This window comes from Borostomias antarcticus (genome assembly GCF_949987555.1).
Source record: "Borostomias antarcticus genome assembly, chromosome: 6".
NCBI lineage: Eukaryota > Metazoa > Chordata > Actinopteri > Stomiiformes > Stomiidae > Borostomias > Borostomias antarcticus.
Genome location: NC_140239.1, coordinates 2,771,683 through 2,793,438, shown reverse-complemented (window position 1 = coordinate 2,793,438; position 21,756 = coordinate 2,771,683). Strand labels below are relative to the sequence as shown.

Here is a 21,756-nt window from a genome sequence, read left to right as displayed (position 1 = left end):
AGAGGATGGGGGGGGGGGTTGGGGGGGGGGGTTGTCTGGGTAACACTAGCTACAGCACGGTATACTAATGTGAGGACATGTTCAAATCCTCAGAGGATTAACCTCCATAGAGCCAGATATGACATCAACTCTAAACCTTTACAAAGCTGAAAAAACCATGAACCCAGAGGGAAGACCACATGCAAACTTCAATCTGTCTGTCCTCTGGCACAATGGCGCAGGTTGGCCCGCGATATTATTTGTGACAGACGGTGAGGCACGGAAATAATGACTAAGTCATGAAAATCACAGCGCAGTGTGATTGGACAGATTTGCCATATCTCCAAAGCGAGACACAAAGCCGGCTGGGTCCGTGATGTGCCTGTGAACCCGGATCACGATGGTTCTGTGACGATGGGTTCCGCGGTGTCTTTGTTCTCTGTCCTGATGGGAGTTAGTCATTACCTGTTGACACAGCAGGGCGACCGCTACATTGGTTCTGCGTATAGTTTCCTGGGCTTAGTGAGAGGAGAGGAGCAGTGCCCTAGTCAGATACAATGATCTAGTGTGTGTAATCATCAAAAATATACATAACGTTTCGACCCTTAGGTCTTCATCAGGCAACTTCGAACGGAAGTAGCCTGATGAAGACCTGAGGGTCAAAGCGTTGCGTATATTTTCAATAAAGTGAACCAGGAGATATCAGTGTGCGGATCTTTCCTCTTCTCACGTATGTACTCTGAGATCCAGCACCTGGCCTACTAAGGGTGGATGTTCTCACGTATGTTCTCTGAGATCCAGCACCTGGCCTACTAAGGTTGGATGTTCTCACGTATGTTCTCTGAGATCCAGCACCTGGCCTACTAAGGGTGGATGTTCTCATGTATGTTCTCTGAGATCCAGCACCTGGCCTACTAAGGTTGGATGTGCGCACAACTCTTTTGCCTTTAATCGTCGAAAAAAAAAAAAAAAAAAGATCCCTAAGATCCCAAATGAATGTTCCCATCCCATTAACCCTACATCAGAGATGTGGATACCCAGATAGCAAGCGGATCTGGGCCATATACAGGCCAGATCTGGCCCTTGTGACTTAGTTCCGGCCCATATATGGCCCAGATCCGCTTGCTATCTGGATAACAGCTAACAAACGGTCCAGGCGTTCCTCTCACCGCGAAGGAGCTGTGACCTCAGGCCCGTAGCCGGGGGGGGGGGATCGGGTGGATCGAACGAACCCCCCCTCACGACCAAAGTTCCAGAATTTAAGACCAAAGGTCCCCCCCCCCCCCCGCCGTCAAAATAATACAATCAAAATAATCTGTCCCCCCCTCAACAATTGGCCGACAATGAAAATAACCTGCCCCCCCCCCCCCTCAACAAATTGAAGTGATACGTTCCACTTTAGGAAAAAACGACCCCACCCCTCCACAAGGCTGGCTACGGGCCTGGACATGACCGGCCCGTGACAGGGAAGCGAGGCATTGATCACAAGCCAGAGGAGAATATCAAGAGAGCGTCATCAACACCAGAGACGCTCCTCTGAGACTGATAAATGTTCTGACGAAGGCAGGGGCGGGGATCCTGGGGGGGTCAGGGGGGACATGTCCCCCCCAATATTTGAGATAATTAAAATTGTCCCCCCCCGCCAATATTTAGATTGGGGTAGTTGCATTCAAATGACCATACAGCCCCATAGGAAGATGTCCCTCCCCCAAAAATACTGCAATATTTCTATGTAAATATCCCCCCCAAAGTTGGATACAGATCCCCGCCACTGGACGAAGACTATTGTGGAGAAAAACATGATTCATTATTGAGGCAAATATCATAATGAGATATCATTAAAACAGCCCACGCCGGTGCTGAAGTAATAGACCTGTTCGTGCCCTGATACCCATTCCTTCTCTGATTGATTCAGCATTACGGCTTACAGCAGGCCGCTCGTTCCCTAAAGCCGTTACACTCACATATGCGTAATGAAGTCCTCCCCTTTGAGACTGTAAACGGGCTGCGTCAGATTAAGCAGACATGGATAAAGACGCAGGACTTCAAAGAGGACGAGAGACAAACTTCCAAGTTTATTTTGTAAGTTTGTTAAGTCGAAAGTTCAATTCAGACTTAAGTTCAATTCAGATCACAGCTACTGCGCAGTATTGGATCAGGGCCGGGCGTTTAGAGGAGGAAGAGGAAGGAAACAAATGACAAATACTGTACATGAGGGTCTCTGCCGGGCCCCTACTTATTTAAAACTTATTAAATGAAAAAATATCTTAAAAATCATGTGTCTGAAATCCAGAACAGTACAATGCCTGAGTAGGCATTAGCATGCTTAAAGGTGTGTTCGTTTGTGGTCGGGGCTGGCAAGTCGCAAGTGGCAAAATACCTACCTCTGACCTGTGTGCATTCGAGCTAAAGCGAATGATATGATGATGATATGATATTGACGTCAGCCGGCAACTGGGGGCTGAGAAACATATCAGAATTTGTGACGAGGAAGTGGGAGTTCATGTGCCGTTTTATTTAATCATTCCTAGTAGCAAGTCGCAATTTGCCACCTCCCAGTTATAAACGAACGCACCATTATTCTGCATCACATCTGGGGCTTGAATTCACAAGCGTAGACACCAAGGGAAGGTCATGTTGGGGCAGCACGTAGCTCAAGAGGTAGAATGGCCGGCTGGGGATCACAAGCAAGAAGGTCTCCCAGTTTGCATGTTCTCCCCGTGTTCGCAAGGGAGAACCCAAGAACCCAAAATGAACCCAAGAACCCAAAATGAAAATCATGCAGAAGAACAGATCGCTAACGCTGTCCGTCCCTGGCGAAGACGGACAGGAACACACTTGGTTGACCCCCGGACACGTCCCAGCATGCACGCTGCCTACTGTCTGCTCCCAGCTGCCCTTGGGGGAAGGACGTCGGGACGGGTGAAGCGCAGAGAACATTTCATCAATGCGTGTGTGTGTGTGTGTGTGTGTCGTCCATTTCAGATGTGCAAAAAGAGTGTGCTCTGTGACAAATAAAGATTTCTTCTTCTTCTTCTTCTTCTTCTCTTCAAGTTCTTGTTGAGCCAAGTGAGAAGCTTGTAGTTTGACCTAAAAACAAAGTCTAAATGTCCCAGCTAGATATATTTCCACCGTACTGTAGGAATCCTGGATGAGTGTAATAGGACGCCTACATACTGTGATGGGAATGAGTTGTGGGACTCTGGACTCAGCATGGATTCACTGATTTGATTGGATTGATTGGATTGAACACAGGTGGGACTGATTGAGATGTAAGCAGTCAAAAGACTGTTCAGATGAAGAGATGCAAACAAGATGAAGAAACAGTATCAGCTACAAATTAAAAATATTGTTAACTAGAGGGGCTTGCAATCAGAGAGTGCAGACCTCCGCCCCTCAACTGCTGGGCTAGGCAATTATTGGGGCGGAGGTAAATATCATGTCACACAGCGCAATGCCTGCGTTTAACTCCTGTTGAGCTACCTGCCATGTGAGAAGTCATAGATGGTTTTCTCACTGACTTAAGCAATCACAAGGGTTGCATGTAAATGTCACAGGCGCATGTAACATGGAGGTTTCAGCACTTTCCACAAAATGTGTGTTAAAACGCACGCACCACGAGGGAAAAAAACACAAGCAAAGAGTAAACAACACAACCAAGGTACACACTCAACAAGTGAAGAACAAAAGACAACGCTTACAAGCTTACAGACTTACAAGATGGCACAGGAAACACCTACATCAAGAATTTTGGCATAGGACTGGACTTATGTGAACAATTTTGTGATTTTTCATGCATGGAAAGTCAGACTTCCCAGGAAGAAGAAGATTGAGATTCAGAATACTGGCAAATACAAGCGGGTCTTCATCTGCACACCCCCAGGCTCTGGGACTCTCATCTGCACACCCCCAGGCTCTGGGACTCCCATCTGCACACCCCCAGGCTCTGGGACTCTCATCTGCACACCCCCAGGCTCTGGGACTCTCATCTGCACACCCCCAGGCTCTGGGACTCTCATCTGCACACCCCCAGGCTCTGGGACTCTCATCTGCACACCCCCAGGCTCTGGGACTCTCATCTGCACACCCCCAGGCTCTGGGACTCCCATCTGCACACCCCCAGGCTCTGGGACTCCCATCTGCACACCCCCAGGCTCTGGGACCCTCATCTGCACACCCCCAGGCTCTCAGACTCTCATCTGCACACCCCCAGGCTCTGGGACTCCCATCTGCACACCCCCAGGCTCTGGGACTCCCATCTGCACACCCCCAGGCTCTCAGACTCTCATCTGCACACCCCCAGGCTCTCAGACTCTCATCTGCACACCCCCAGGCTCTCAGACTCTCATCTGCACACCCCCAGGCTCTCAGACTCTCATCTGCACACCCCCAGGCTCTCAGACTCTCATCTGCACACCCCCAGGCTCTCAGACTCTCATCTGCACACCCCCAGGCTCTGGGACTCTCATCTGCACACCCCCAGGCTCTCAGACTCTCATCTGCACACCCCCAGGCTCTCAGACTCTCATCTGCACACCCCCAGGCTCTCAGACTCTCATCTGCACACCCCCAGGCTCTGGGACTCTCATCTGCACACCCCCAGGCTCTCAGACTCTCATCTGCACACCCCCAGGCTCTGGGACTCTCATGTGCACACCCCCAGGCTCTGGGACTCTCATCTGCACACCCCCAGGCTCTCAGACTCTCATCTGCACACCCCCAGGCTCTCAGACTCTCATCTGCACACCCCCAGGCTCTCATCTGCACACCCCCAGGCTCTGGGACTCTCATCTGCACACCCCCAGGCTCTCAGACTCTCATCTGCACACCCCCAGGCTCTCAGACTCTCATCTGCACACCCCCAGGCTCTGAGACTCTCATCTGCACACCCCCAGGCTCTGGGACTCTCACCTGCACACCCCCAGGCTCTCAGACTCTCATCTGCACACCCCCAGGCTCTCAGACTCTCACCTGCACACCCCCAGGCTCTGGGACTCTCATCTGCACACCCCCAGGCTCTGGGACCCTCATCTGCACACCCCCAGGCTCTGGGACCCTCATCTGCACACCCCCAGGCTCTCAGACTCTCACCTGCACACCCCCAGGCTCTGGGACTCACTCCCTCCACACATGCGTCCCAGAACCCCCCTGTTCAAACCTTCTCATTGTAATCGCACCACACTGTTATGTTTCTCTCTAAGTGTCTGTTCTCCATCCCCCCTCCTATACGTCCGTCTCCCTCTGCCCTCCGTCCTGGACGCGGCTACGCGTTTCACAACCCAGTTTAGATATAACACCATTGAGTTTAGGGTTAAGGAAGACCCTAACCCTAACCTTAACCCTAATCCTAACCTTAACCCTAACCCCTAACCCCTAACCCTAACCCTACACCTGACCCTCACCCTAACCCTAACCTTAACCCTAACCCTACACCTGACCCTCACCCTAACCCTAACCCTAACCCTTACCCTAACCTTAACCCTAACCCTACACCTGACCCTCACCCTAACCTTAACCCTAACCCCTAACCCCTAACCCCTAACCCTACACCTGACCCTCACCCTAACCTTAACCCTAACCCCTAACCCCTAACCCCTAACCCTAACCCTACACCTGACCCTCACCCTAACCCTAACCCTAACCCCTAACCCCTAACCCTAACCCTACACCTGACCCTCACCCTAACCCTCACCCTCACCCTAACCCTAACCCTAACCCTAACCTTAACCCTAACCCTACACCTGACCCTCACCCTAACCCTAACCCTACACCTGACCCTACACCTGACCCTCACCCTAACCCTAACCTTAACCCCTAACTCTATGGGGTTCTTGTTAAACTTTTCTTGCGAAAAGTAATCTCGCATCCTGGACTGTCTTTGTTCTTATTTTACTGTTGCTGTACTGTTTACTGTATAAACCTAGGTACAATGACCTTGAGTGTCCTGCGTCTTTAAATAAAATGTATTATTATTATTATTATTATTATTAGAATTATTATTATTATTATTATTATTATTATTATTATTATTATTAAGAGTGACCGGCAGCTGAGCTACCCGGCCCCTAATAATCTGATGACCGTTGTATTCGGATCAGGAGCTCAGCTGACCTTGTGAGGAGGGGGGAGGAAGCGACCCTGGGATGAGAGAGACGTAGAGACGCTCGTCCTCCGCGTCTCTCCTCCTCCGTGGCGGCGGTGTCAGTCAGAGAGACGTAGAGACGCTCGTCCTCCGCGTCTCTCCTCCTCCGTGGCGGCGGCGGTGTCAGTCAGAGAGACGTAGAGACGCTCGTCCTCCGCGTCTCTCCTCCTCCGCGGCGGCGGTGTCAGTCTGGCTGAGTGACAGCAGCTCGTCTGAGCCGGTCCCCTATAGCCCCTAATGGCCGCGCTGCCTATAAAGACCCTGTTAGTGCTCCGCATGATCCGGGCCCACAGGGGAGACCCAGCCGGTAATGAACCGGTCCACTCAGGACAGATCCATCTGAACCCAGACAGGCTTAATTAACTGGGGCCAGACATGGCACTTTTACCCCGAGGGGGGGGGGGGGGGGGGGGCGGAGTGGAGCAGAGCGAGGGCTCCACTTTAAATGGGTCATGACACAGCGAGGAGGCAGAGAGGGGACTGTTTTAAATGTGACACCGCCCAGGACAGGCCAATCTCACAGAGTGCTCTTTAGCCAATAGCAGGTGAATGTTACGGTTCTGTGCGGTTCTATAGGGGCTTATGATGATCCCTGTGACGTGGTACAGTACTCGATCAAAAATACCATGCGACTGAAAAGAGCACTTTATTAAAGAGAGAGTAGTTTTATGTTTACATGCAAGGAGGCTGACATGATCTTAAGCTGAGCAAGCAGTTAACTCCTAAACTCACGAATCAGCCACTTTATGCTTCACTCAGCTAGAGGACTTTCAGTCAAATGTTGTCGCTTGAAGTGGGTGGAAACAATTTGGGAGTAAAAAGAATAAAATCAACTGGATTCAGAATCTATCCAAAGTCTTTATATGATGTAGGTTTGTTCAATGGTGGCGTAACAGGAACACATACACATACAATACATAAATAGAACAAAACATTCACAATACATTCACAGCTGTACATGTGTTGCTGTGAACGTATTGTGAATGTTTTGTTCTATTTATGTATTTTATGTGTACTGTATATGTTGCTGTTACGCCACGACCCTTAATTAATTCTTCTAATCTAATCTAATCCACAGCAGTGGGCGTAGTCTTATTACCGGCTGCTCTCGCCAGCGTTCTAGCGACTATTTCAACGTAGAAATCTCCAGACTTTCGGAAGGCGGAGATCTTCGATTGAATACATTTAAGAAAAACCGCCTCGTCAGACGTGAGCGATTATCAAGCCATTAATAAACACTACTGTACATCCACGCGTACACTGACTGGACTGAAATGGCGCTGACCCCAAAACGCGCTCTCTCTCTCTCTCTCTCTCTCTCTATCTCTCTTTCTCTCTCTCTCTCTCTCTCTCTCTCTCTCTCTCTCTTATATACTGTAGCTGGCATCATAAAGCGCAGGTCAGAGGTCAGAGGTCAGCGCAGGTCAGAGGTCAGTTCTGTACGCAGGTAATAACACAGGAAGTTTCCCCTGGTAGAAGGAGAAATGAAGAAGCCCACAGGAGCTGGGCCAGATATACCCACCATATTCTATTCTCCCAACAACTCATCCCCCTATAGAGGATGAGAGAGAAGGGAGGGGGGGGAGGAGGTGAAACATTACAGTGGAGGATGACAGCTCAACGGATGAGATGGCAAAGCTCTAATCCCCTCCAGAGGAGCCTCAGTGAAAAAAGAGAGTGTGGGGAGGGGGGGGGGGGGGGAGACAATAGAAAAAAGATAGATCATTGTCTCTAGCCTGGGTTGGGCATCTCAGGGCCTCTCCCTGAAGTGACTTAGACAGCTGGGGGGATTAGGGAGCAGTCCATCGAACACAGCCCTGCAGAGAGGGATTAGACTAAACATGCTCGCTCTCGTCTCCCACTCCCTCACTTAAATCAATAAAAACTGATTTAACTACGTACTTGTGTGCGATTGAGTCTGTGGTGTTGAGACAGGGCGGGGGGGGGGGGGGGGGGGGTGATTGGAGAGGAGGGGTGGAGTTGAGTGACCGACAGAGGCTGCTGACTGTTGTTACTAGGGCTGGGTTTTAAAAAAAATGTATGAATCGACTCTGAATCAAGTGATTCAGAATCGATTCATGAATCCCAAAGATCTTTTATTTAATGAATAAATGAAGGAATGAATAGTTCATTCATTCATTCAATGATTCATTCATTCATTCATTTTTGGAAATCAGTATCGATACCCAGCCCTAGTATTGATGTGTTGCATAACTTGGCAGTCATGTAATTAAAGTTACAGCTAAAAAAGTTTTTAGTAACACTAACCGAATCGATATTGAATCGAATCGAATCAAATCAAATTGAATCGTGATAATCGATTCTGAACCTTGTGAATCGGAATCGAATCGATTCTTGAAATTCTTATCGATACCCAGCCCTACTGTAGTTGTTCCCTCCGCCCAGCTCGTGTTGCGTGAGTGATACTGTGAGCGGTTCTGTGAGCGGTTCTGTGAGCGGTTCTGTGAGCGGTTCTGTGAGTGGTTCTGTGAGCGATTCTGTTAGCGGTTCTGTGAGCGGTTCTGTGAATGATTCTGTGAGCGGTTCTGTGAATGATTCTGTGAGTGATTGTGTTAGTAAGCAGGATTACACTCAATTAAATCTACCAGAACGATTTTCATGAAACTCGGTGGTGGGACGTAGCACGGGCCAAGGAAGAACCCATTACATTTTGGAGCGGATCCAAGTTAAGGGGTAGATCCATAAATTAAAAGAAAGATTTGAGCGAAGCCAGCTTCCTGTGTGGGGACTGATGGAGACATGGGGTTTGGACTGGGGTGTGCGGGAGGAGAGCCCGGAGTGCATTCAACCACCCCCTGCCGACTGCAACCTGCGGGGGGCGCTACAGAGCCGCCCAAACACAGTCACCCATTCACCTCCATTCATTTTTTGGACAAAAAATTCCCCCCATTCATCGTGGATGGGGTGGATTAAAGTGGCCATATCTCAACGTGGGAAGGTCACAGAGACACAGGGTTTGGACTGGCATAAAGCTCTTGGCCTAATGGACGCTCCCACACATGCACAGAGCCCCAAAAAACTTTGAGAGAAGTCCGCTCCCCATGTGGGGGGGGGGCTAGAGACTCAGGGCTTGGACTGGGGGGTGTGGGGGGAGGGCCCGGGGGGGCTCCGAACCACCCCCTGCTTGCTCCGACCTCAGGCAGACACCCACACTTGGTTGCCCATTCACCCCCATTCATTTTTGGACTTTTGCTCAGGAACGGGGCAACAGAAAAACTCAGGTGGGTGAAAATAAAATGTATGAACATTAAATTGATTGATTTGATAGGAAACAATATCTCTCTTGCATTTAGTAATGGTGTATACATTTCACATGTTGTTGGAGTATAAGTGGCTATATGACTCCCATCTCGAGCATACAGTCTTAGTACAGTACCTATTATTTTGACTTTCAAGCATTATCGTTCAGTCAAAATGAGCGTAGTTCTACAATCGACCCACTATTCTTAGTGCTGTAAAGAAGCTGTAATTTAACAAAAATAATGGAGTAATCATATACAGTAAATGTGTGCTTTTTGGAGCATTTGGCTATTCCTCGAATGACTAATCACATAACAGAATGACTGTACATGGACTACAAGGCTGTGCTCAAACAACCACGGGGCGAACTTTGATTTCAATGTTCCTTTTTTCCAGAACTTCCTTTAAAGCAAGTTTGGAGGAGTGAAGCGCACGGACCCAGTAGGAAACACATTCCAAAACCTAATCTGGCGCTAATCCGTAAAATTGCACTAGAAAGTCACCTGTCACTAGAAAGTTAGATTTATTATCACAACTTCCTGATCCATGAAGAGAAACCATTAGAACACGCAAAGGGCTCAAATCTGAACTTAATTAACCTTTTCAACATCTGGGGAATCACTTTCCTATTGGCCAGATTAATTTAAGGATGCTAATACAGATAGTAAATTACCAAAACAAGCTGAAGGCTGTTCCAGAGGGGGAAATGAATATGCTAATGAGGAGAGAACAGAAGCTGGGCTGGCTGTTAAAACCGCTCCCTCGTCATGACAACAGGAAATCCTCCCCAAGTTAACACTGTGGAACTGAGCAACACAGGAAGTAACAACCAGTAGTCGACGGCGTGCGCCCATGACAGCTCTGTATACAGTGTGAGTCCATCAGTCATACAAATGTTACAAAAAGAGGTGAAGCTGCGCCAATAACTCCAGCGCCTAGGAAATCTCAAAACATCAGGACTGGGTGCGTCGGTGCCCTATGTTCAGTCCATCAGTGATGACATCACTTCCTATACTCCTTTTTCATATATTATCCATCTTGCTTTGTTTTCTTGTTGTGTGTACCATTTACTATGAACCATGTTTTTATTTATCTTTTGTTATTCTGTAAAGCACTGTGCTACATATGCTTGTATGAACATGTAAGTAATCCTTTTGAGAACCAGTGTTTCTCGGGCCTAGTGGCCCATAGGGTTCTCCTGGTTCTGTAGCGTGAGGCAGCTTAATGTACAAGTCCACCCCCTGGACATGACGCTAGTATGTCACAGGGACTCACCCCCAATCCAACCCTTGATGCTGAGGGCCAAGCAGGGAGGCATCAGGTACCATTTTTATAGTCCTTGGTGTGACTCGGCCGGGGATCGAACTCACAACCTCCCAGTCTCAGGGCTGAGCTGGTCCCATATGAACATGTGCTATGTTCTGAGTGTGGCAGTGAAAGGTGTGTGTCAGTGAAAAGTGTGTGTCAGTGAAAAGAGTGTCAGTGAAAAGAGTGTCAGTGAAAATAGTGTGTCAGTGGAAAGAGTGTGTCAGTGGAAAGAGTGTGTCAGTGGAAAGAGTGTGTCAGTGGAAAGAGTGTGTCAGTGGAAAGAGTGTGTCAGTGAAAAGAGTGTGTCAGTGGAAAGAGTGTGTCAGTGGAAAGAGTGTGTCAGTGAAAAGACTGTGACAGTGGTCAGAGCAGTGGTCAGTGGATGGGGGACAGTGGTCAGAGCAGTGGTCAGTGGATGGGGGACAGTGGTCAGAGCAGTGGTCAGTGGATGGGGGACAGTGGTCAGAGCAGTGGTCAGTGGATGGGGGACAGTGCTGCTGACCTCTGGCCGTAGCTGGCCTCCTTCCTCCGGCAGCGCAGGGTGACGACCTTGTGACCCTCTCTCCGGGCGTCCTGGCTCACCATCCACTGGGTGGGGTTACTGGGCCGGGCGCCCAGGAACGTCATGCCCTCTTTCAGCGTCACCCTGGAGGAGCAGCACACACACACACACACACACACACACACGCACACACACAGGCACGCACGCACACACACAGGCACGCACGCACACGCACGCATGCACACACGCACGCACACACGCACACACGCACGCACACGCACGCACACACACACGCACACACACGCGCACGCACACACACACACACACACACACATGGTTAGAACAATGCATGAAGGAGCATTGTGACCTTTTACAAAAAAAAAGATCCTTAATTCACTGAATCGTTCAATACCTTCAGCTGATCCAACTGGACCAGCTGAGTTCAAAAAGACAATTAAATATGGGATCAGATGGCTCACTACAAATCCCCCTTTTCTTCCGAGGTGTCTCAGCTGGTTCTTCTTTTTTTAATCAAAACACTTTTTCAAAAAGCCACTTAACAGTAGCAGAAGCACATCCTTACAGGGGGGTGTGATGTGACGGAGGAAAAGCTGTTTCTCTTCCAAAACAGCTGCTTTCTGACTAGAATGAAAACGTTGTCCATAAAAAAATCTTTACTGTGACAAACAACCATAACCTAGAGCGTAACATTGTCTCAACTACAGTTAAAAAGTCATACGGAAGATCATAAATGTATCGATTAGCATACAGTCAAACGGCATATGGACACAATGTTATTTTTCTTGGAACTGCATGAATGCATCGGACCCAGGAGTGCATCGGATATAGTATAGCTAGTGTAGTATAGTATGCTAGTATACTGTAGTATAGCATATAGTCACCTACATTACTCCAAGACCCCTCTGTCTCACATCTCTCTCAATGGTTACAGTGATCAAGTACATTCACTCTCTCAGGCTAAAGCACAAATAAGGCTTTGATGAAAGGTGTTCTTGATGAAAGGTGACTTAAACTGTCCATTTACAGCCCCAATGTCTTTGACTCGATAGACTACAAAAGAGGATAATGTCCATGGGGATAAACTACAACATGAAATGTCCATCATGATTAGTTATTAGTCTATTCATTGCACATGAATGAATTGGGGGAAAAAATGGTTAAATTGAATAGATTGCCTTTCTGTATGCTGTGAATGGACGATCAGTATGGTGCAGTCTAGGGTACAGTAGCAATCAGCTTTTTTATTTCGCCCTTCCATCCGGACCCCTACCTCACACATACTCCAAGCACCACTCTCCTTCCATCCCTACCATTCACAGAGCCCAGATGAGGCCACGGCTCATTTCAAATCAGACCCCCTTTACAGAGCTAGCATTCTAGCATTACCCCCCTAGCACCACAACAACCAGACATACAAAAGAAGGGTTTTTAAGACTCAATTCCAGAGTCCAGCTCCAGCTGTGTGGTGTTCCGAATGCGGTCAGGTTTCGTTCCGTCCTCCAAATGGATTCATAGCCCACCGGGGGTGTTTCAGGGGCGGCCATTTTGTTTGAAATTCTGCCAGGCTGCCAGGGGGTGGGACCTACAGTGCATCCAGAAAGTACTCACACCCCTTCACAATCACTTTTTCCTCATCAATCTACACACAATATCCCATAATGACAAAGTGAAAAGCTTTTTTGGGGGGGGAAATGTTTGCATGTTGCACACGTACATAGGTATTCACACCCTACACTCAATACTTTGTTGAGGCACCTTTAGCAGCGATTACAGCCTCACATCTCCTGGGATATGACGCTACAAGCTTGGCACACTTGGGGGATTTGGGGTGATTCTTCTCTGCAGATCCTCTAAAGCCCTGTCAGGTTAGATGGGAAGTGTCACTACACAGCTATTTTCAAACCTTCACCCCAGTCTGAGGTCCTGAGCGCTCTGGAGCAGGTTTTCATCTAGGATCTCTCTGTACTTTGCTCCGTTCATCGTTCCCTTGATCCTGACTAGTCTCCCAGTTCCTGCCGCTGAAAAACATCCCCACATCATGATGCTGCCACCATCATGCCTCACCGTAGGGATGGTATTAGCCCGGTGATGAGCGGTGCCTGGTTTCCTCCAGACGTGACGCTTGACATTCAGGCCAAAAAGTTCAATCTTGGTTTCATCAGACCAGAGAATCTTGTTTCTCATGGTCAGAGAGTCCTTTAGGTGCGTTTTGGCAAACTCCATGCAGGCTGTCATGTGGTTTTTACTGAAGAGAGTCTTCTGTCTGGCCACTCTACCATAAAGGCCTGATTGGTGGTGTGCTGCAGAGATGGCTGTCTTTCTGGAAGGTTCTCCCATCTCCACCGGATCTGGGCCATATATGGGCCGGAACTAAGCCACAAGGGCCAGATCTGGCCTGTATATGGCCCAGATCCGCTTGCTATCTGGGCTGGGAGGCGTCTTGTAGTGTATCCTCAGCTTGAGACAAGCTGGAGTTCTCTCGCAAGCATTGTCTTAAGTGGCAGCAATCAACTCTGGCTGCCATATGGTAACCGGAACGCAGTGCCACACACTGGAAATAACCCAGATCTCCTGTGTGGGAAAATAATTAATTTAAAATGAATACATACGAAAATAGCACATAGTAGACTTTATAACCAGCCCTCCATAGCAATCAGTTTTAACATGGAAAAGATAGGACTGCCTTCGTCTGGCTGTGATGTACAAAAACAGTAATGGCAATTAAAGTTGGTAGTCAATGAACTATTGAAAAGTGTGAGAACATACAACAGGCTAGATCTCTCTGTGTATCTCTCTGAAGAACAAGAGGTTTTCAGGGTTTGCAGTCCTTCCCCTCCCAGCCCAGTCCAGCCATGTCCAATCCTCCTGAATACTAAGAGTACATTTACTCTATTGACTAACGGTCAGTGCCATGAATCCGGAAGTTGATGGACCTCTGACAGCTCTGTGGGGTTTCTGAGCTCAACTGGCTGGAACTCCAGGACTGAAACACCCACTGAGAATACAATGGTTCAAACCATGTTTTTTTAGTTGTTTTTTTAACGACAGACTTTCTTAACTTCTGGCATCGTCAAAGTTATGGGGATATCAATATCACTCTCAAATTCAGAACCTGAATAACGAGAGAAGTGGAGAGTAACTCTCACAGAGCTGCGGTAAGGTGTCACTCACACACCTAGTCATGAGGTGAGTTTATTTCGGCACACCTCAACTCTCAACAGTGTCTGAAAAGACCTCCTGAGCTTTAAGCCAGACTGAATGTCATGAATATGAGATAGACATGAAAAACAGTACAGTTAAAAGCAGTGAAATGAGCAGAGAGAGCATCAAATTGCTATATACCACTATAAATAACTGATGACAACACTAAAGAAAGCTAGCAGCTTCCCATCCCTATCTGCATATTCTGACCTCGCCCCTGTAGTTTATGGTACGGAGATACGAAATACAGCCAAGGCGAGAACCCAGATAGCAAGCGGATCTGGGCCATATATGGGCCGGAACTAAACCACAAGGGCCAGATCTGGCCTGTATACGACCCAGATCGGCTTGCTATCTGGGAAACTTCTCCAACTCTCGTCCGGTAGCAACTACTCCCTCTGCATGGAAAGATTCTTTCCATTTCTCCATTTTACAATTTGATTTTAAGGGATTATTCACACATGTAAATTCACTCAATCAGACAGTGTGCGAGCCGGGTAGCTTCCTAGTTTAATTGTGTAGCCTATACAAAAACCATTGCACATTGTTGTCAATTTGAGGATTTATATTAATAATTAAACTTTATTTTACCCTCCACACAGATAAAGGTATTCAATTACAAAGTAACATCTCAAATTATAGCTAAAATCTGTGTGAATGTAAAATATCCTAGCATGAGAATTGATAGTTTAGGCAACAAGGGAAGATTTGTTATAAATGGTATGATCCATAGATTTGTTATCAATGGTATGATCCACTCTAGATTTCAAAATGTCCGCCACCTCACTTCTGTGTTACTGTAGGAGTAGAATGTGATTCAATAGCAGGGTCATATCACTTTAGCCTACTGTTTAAAGTTAACCAAGCGGTCTCAGACTTTGATTGCCGTTGTGGGATCAATAGCTAATTGCATTCATTGATTATCTGAGTGTAAGAACAACGCTCTTTGAATAGCCTAAAGTATGTTTTGGCTAGAATGTAGGTTGCTCTTTGAGATGGTGTAGCTATAATGTTACAACTGCTGGGCCCAGTAGCACAAGACGCTAGTTAAATGTGTCCTCACATCTAGAGATGCTGAACCACTTTCTAACAACATCCAAGCATAACGTTGCCCTAAATCTCCTGTCTATCCACACTCATATCTCTGTTAGTGGACTTTTAAAGGGACACTGTAATATGTTCTTATCAGAGTTGTACAGTATTATGTTCTGATCAGAGATTAAGACATAAAAGTAGGTTAACACTAATAAACCAACCGGTATGTACAGTAGGCCTACTCTTTTTTCAACCGACAAATTATCAGGAATCCATAAAGAATCGGATCAATAAGCAGAATTGATAATGGAATCGATATCGATAAAACCTTATCAATTCCCATCCCTAGTGGTAACTAGTCCTGAAACAGTCAGAGAAGCCGGTGCGGTTCACGCTCAATACCAACGCCATTACATCCCATGATGCACCACACAGGGGACAAGACGAATGACATCAACTCCGCCCACCACCAGCCACTGATCTCTCCGCTCTGCCCACAGAACATGTCCGCCGACCCCACGCTCAAACCCGCCGGCAGCGCCCGCAATAAATTATGATGACGTCACCAGGAACAGATAAAATGTCCCTCGATGGGGGGGAAACCGGAGGAAATCCAATATGGTGGAAGTTGAGCGAGGAAGCCTGGGCTCCGCTGCCTCTGCCCTCCCCTCCTCGAGCCTGGCTGGGAGAGAGAGGGGGGGTCAGGAAGGTTCAGGGCCGACACCCCCCTGTAAGCGGGGGGCCACGTTTTACCGCCTCCCCCCCCCCTCCCCCATCCTCCCGGCCACGATGTACCGGACCCCCCACCGGGCTGCGTTTCACGGTCCAAGGCCGCGTTGTAATGGCCTCACCCCCCTGAGCGAGGGATGAGTCAGCCCAGCAAGGGGCGTGAACAGAGTGTGCGGGGGAGGGAGGAGAGAGCAGCAGGGAGGGAGGAGAGAGCAGCAGGGAGGGAGGAGAGAGCAGCAGGGGCGCGGTGGTTTGTGATAGTTCGTGGCTTGTGGCTATTGGAAGCTGCGCTGGTAAATCGTCTGGCAAAGCGGCCGCCGCGGGCATATGCTGGCGGTGGACCGTGACTACGCCGACAACGACCTTTAGGCTTTTAAGAATGCCCGCCCACACGCCCACACACTCACTCACACACACACACACACACACACGCACACACGCACACACTCACACACACACGCACGCACGCACACACACTCACTCACACTCACACGCACACACACTCACACACACACACACTCACACACACACACACACTTTCACACACACACACACACTCACACTCACACTCACACACACACTCACACTCACACACACACACACACACACACACACACACACTCACACACACACACACACACACACACACACACTCACACACACACACACACACACACACACACACACACACACACACATACTCACACCACTGAATCGACTCCAGCATCAGGCCATGAACACAATTAGTCTTCCTGGATTTAACAGCACCCCACAGATTACCCACAATGCACAAATACACAACCATTAATTTGGACGACTTTTGGAACAAACACCAGGCGACTTATCGCCCCCCTCCAGAAGAGACAGATGTGATGCTGAGACTGAAATATGAAGATGACCGCCCCGTGTGTAGACGGACGCTGAGATGACCGCCCCGTGTGTAGACGGACGCTGAGATGACCGCCCCGTGTGTAGACGGACGCTGAGATGACCTCCCCGTGTGTAGACGGACGCTGAGATGACCTCCCCGTGTGTAGACGGACGCTGAGATGACCGCCCCGTGTGTAGACGGACGCTGAGATGTTGGTACGCAAACTTTAACGGGTCCTTGTTTGTAGAGATCTGACCCAATTCATGAGTCTATGCATGTCCACGGTATATTCGTGTGTGTGTGTGTGTGTGTGTGTGTGCGCATGTGTGTGTGCGTGTGCATGCGTGTCTGTGGGTGTGTGTGTGAGTGAGTGAGTGAGTGTGTGTGTGTGTGTGTGCGCATGTATGTGTGCATGTCTGTGGGTGTGTAAGTGTGTGTGCGCGTGCGTGTGTGTGTGTGTGTGCGCACGTGTCTGTGGGCGTGCCTATATCCGCCGGGCCATTTATCCTCCTGCTCCTGTGGTGTGACGGAGCTGCCCTCTCTGCTCTGACCCCTGGTGAAGTCTCAGGGCGTGCGGACGAGTCCTCGCCGTCACGGAGCGTGACTGTGCACTCCATCGCTAGTTCAATCAATCTGGCGAGCCGCTCCTCCTCACCAACCAGGAAGAGAGGAGCAGCGATGCTACGAGAGACCGAAATAACTGCCTTCTGGGAACAAAAAAACTGTTTATATTAACCGTAACCTTGTTTTGTCATAATAAAATGCTAATGGGCGCGGCAAAAAAAATCAGGCATTTCGTAGAAAATGATGCACTGAATGTAGGGGAGTCGGAGTGCCACCACACACACCACACACACCACACACACACCACACACACCACCACACACACCACCACACACACCACCACACACCACCACACACACCACCACACACCACCACACACACCACCACACACACCACACACACCACCACACACACCCCAGAGTGAGCTAGCGAGGAGGAGTAGACGGGCTGTCAACAGCCCTTCAGTATCATTTCAGGATAGCCATGGGAACTCGCTATCTTCCCGGACAAGTCAGTCTATCGGCTCGCACTCTTAATCTCGCCATGAATTATTCATCCGCTGTCTCTCATGGCAATGTCAACATGGATGAAAGAGAGCGTTTAGAATTCCCCACCTGTGCCCGCGTCAATATTTGCATCTAATATATAGACTTATGTATTTTATCATTTTAACAAGTGACAGGGAGAATGGCAGCTGTGCCAACGATGGCCTGACTCAGTAAACAGAGTGGACTGGATGCGATGTGACAAAAAACAAAAACTGAACTTGTCTCTTTCTCTGTTTTTGTCGACCGGCACACGAGCCAACGTCTTCCTAGCGTGAAGGGGGGAGATGTTTGTTCGTTGCTTTTTCATTGCGGCAGAGATTACAGACGGCTCCTCCATTGTTCTGCCGAGTGCCCGTGTGTAAGAGGAAGGAGAGAGGGGGGTGGGGGGGGGGGGGTGTTGTTTGGCAATTACACCACCCTTTGTGTAAACACGGCGTGCGCGGAGAGAACCAGCATGGCCCATATCAGGAATCTATAAGCGCCATATCGTGAGTGATGTTTTCTCAGAAATGGGTCCTCTAATTGGATTTTGACGACAGGAATAACACAAAGAAAGCAGGAAAACACAGAGAGAAGCAGCAGCAGAAGTATGAACTCAGCTAAAAATACCAATACGATATATGTATATGATAAACATACATTCGTACAGCATTCCTCTTTTATTAAGGGAGGACAATTCTTTCAAATTAACGAGAGTTATGAATGAATGAATGAATGAATGAATGAATGAATGAATGAATGAATGAATTACATTTAATTTCGAACATGATTATTTCTACAAATAATAATAAAAAACAACAAACAAATATGTTTAAGTACATGATTTCATTGTTCGAAAAGGAGTAGGATGAAGCATTAAAGCAGTTCAAACTCACAACCACTCCCAGTACGTTAATATAACCTCTGCCGGAAGAGGAAATCATTGACACAGATGACAGTCAAGTCTGTGATTTGTGTGGCTCATGATTTCCATCGAGGATTAGTTGAACTGCTCCTTTATCCTGTCTAGTGCAGCATCATCCCTGGTCTCGGGACATAAAGGTGTCAGAGGCTCTGAGAACATCTGATTTAGCGACGACGGGGGGCGGGGGGGGCGGGGGGGGGGAGCTAACGGCGTGCCGGTTGCCGGGGAGTCTGGATTCGTGACGATTCCAGCGACGGGTTAATCTGCCCGCCGACGTGCTCGCTCGGGTAAACATGCCTATCACTTACAGCACAACAGCCCTCCTCAAAGACACACAGACGCGAGGACAGACGCCCGGACAGACAAACAGAGACAGGCGAGCAGGCCTCCGCTAAGCTGTGACGAGGAGATAATTCTGTGCCGTCGCCTGCGGCAGGAGATAGATACCCTCTCACACTTGTTCTCCCTTTTTTTTTCACGCACTCAATTTAATATATTTCTTTTTTTTTAAACTTTGGAGTAAATATGGGAAATAGTTTCGGACACAATTGGATAATGGAGCCCCGTTGAAGGCAGGGTCTCTGCTCCTCACGTGTGAAATGTTCTCGAACTGTTGGTCAGCTGCTAGCGCGATGCTAACGCCACAGTTTGGAATGTGAAGGACGGGGATCTTCGGAGGCTGGCGGAGATTCAGAGACAGATCCGGGTCTCTGACTGACAGCTGGTAGAAAGACAACGCCGAGACGAAGGGACAAGGCGCGGGGGGAAGTCGAAGGTTGACGCTCGAGGATCCTTCCTTGGGGACACTTGGTATTCTGTCTGGTGTCTGGCTCTTTGAGACAGTCATCGCAGCCCAGGGTTATTTACACCAGAGGCTTCCTCTCCTCCTTAATATCTCACCCCTCTCCTACGCCCCTCTCCTACACCCCTCTCCTACGCCCCTCCACACCCACAGGGCCAGGGAGGCTGCTGGGAGATAAGCATTGTGTGGCGGCAGAGGTTTCTGACACAGCTCCGACAACATGGGGATTTAGCCTGAGAACCGGGAGCTAATGCCTCGCACGTGATGGGAATCTCAGATACACACACACACACGCGCACGCGCACGCGCTCACACACGTAGATTATGAAGGTGTATGTATACGCAAGCATGCCGACTCTCTTCCTCTCTCACACACACACACACACACACACACACACACACACACACACACACTGAGGTAATTTACAGCCTGCTGTGGTACAAGGCTCCCGGCAAGGCTTACTCTAATGCTCACAAAATTGTTTTTAATTGGGGGAAGAGAATGAATCAATGCAAACCATGTTTAGAAGCTGACAGACAAAATAGGAGGAATAGTGGTGTTGGGGGGGGGGGTTGGCGGGGGGGGGGGGTGGAGGAGAGTAACAAAGTCTGGCGCGGGTGGATCAGCTGCCACACCGCTCAGAAACATCTGTCATGAGGACGCTCCGAAAATTACAAACGTACTCTTTCCGTCGGCATGTGAACATTAAATATGAAGAGGTTGAATGCGTACGGTAGTCTTATGTATGGGTCTGAGCTCGACAGAGATGGGGTTGAGGGCTGTTATGTCCTCCATTACCCAGCATTGATGAGCAATGAGGAGCCCCCCCCCCCCCCCCCCCCCCCAGAGAGACGGGCCCCTCAGAGCCCCCCCCCAGAGAGACGAGCCCCTCGGAAGCCCCCCCCCAGAGAGACGGGCCCCTCAGAGCCCCCCCCCCAGAGAGACGGGCCCCTCGGAGCCCCCCCCCCCGAGCTCAACCGTCTCCCCAACCGCAGCTCCGGTGTCAATGAGCCGCCCAGGGGGCCCCGACGCGTCTTCATCCCGGATACGCTGACCTTTACAAAATGGCCGACGAAAGGAGAGCAGCCCGCCTCACAGGTGTGCGGAGCACGAGGAAACGCTCGCCAGAAACACAAAGGAACGACCAAACAGGAAGTTCAAGCGAGTCCAACCCTCGCGCCGCGCCGGATGAGTGCTCTAATGTCACGGGGGGAGATAAAAGCTCGGCCGACAAGCGAGAAAAACACTTCAGCGCGGCTGAATGATAAAAAAACGCCAAATAGACCATCATCCTCTGCATGTCACTGACCTCCCAAATGAACAGAAATGGAGACTAGACTTCAATTACCCTGAACCGCACCGGTTAATATGGCCGAAAATTCTCAAGGCCGCCAGGTAGAAATCCATTAACGCCCCACAGTCGTGTCAATTAGAATTAAAGCTGCACCTATTAAGGTCCGCCTCTCCATTCGCTCAGCTGAGTGACTCTGTCGCCACCCGGTCGCATCGCAGGCCAACTGGGATTAGGAGCAAACTTGAGCCACTAATGTGATGCCAAAACTTTTCAGATGATGTCAAATCACTTACAGACAACTGGGCCTTCTGTAGGAGAGACCACCGGAGCCCATTATGTGGTGGTCTCTCCAGAAGTGGAGAGAATGTGAACAAGATGGACGTCCACTACGGAGAATCGTCCCGTTAATAAACAAGGCCTATTGTGTGTTTGTATAGCTCAGGCATTCCCAAACTGTGAGGCGGGCCTCCCCTGGGGGGCCCCAAAGAAATTCAGGGGAGGCGCGGAGGGATGGTTAGAAAAAAAAAAGAAAAGAGGAAAAACATGTTTTTTATTTTTTTAAATGTCTATGGTTTTTATGAATGAAAGGTGATT

The 21,756-nt window shown here is 48.9% G+C and overlaps 1 protein-coding gene across 1 annotated transcript in view; it reads right to left on the bottom strand.

Annotated features, from left to right (window-relative positions):
- Positions 1-21,756, bottom strand: part of LOC311310674 (transmembrane protein 132C) — a gene marked incomplete at both ends in the record, with an annotated part of 153,212 nt that overhangs the window by 69,832 nt on the left and 61,624 nt on the right. Inside the window, one exon of the mRNA XM_084440183.1 lies at positions 11,193-11,336. Within this exon, the coding sequence (XP_084296309.1) occupies positions 11,193-11,336 (144 nt within the window). The remainder of the gene's footprint in view (positions 1-11,192; positions 11,337-21,756) is intronic.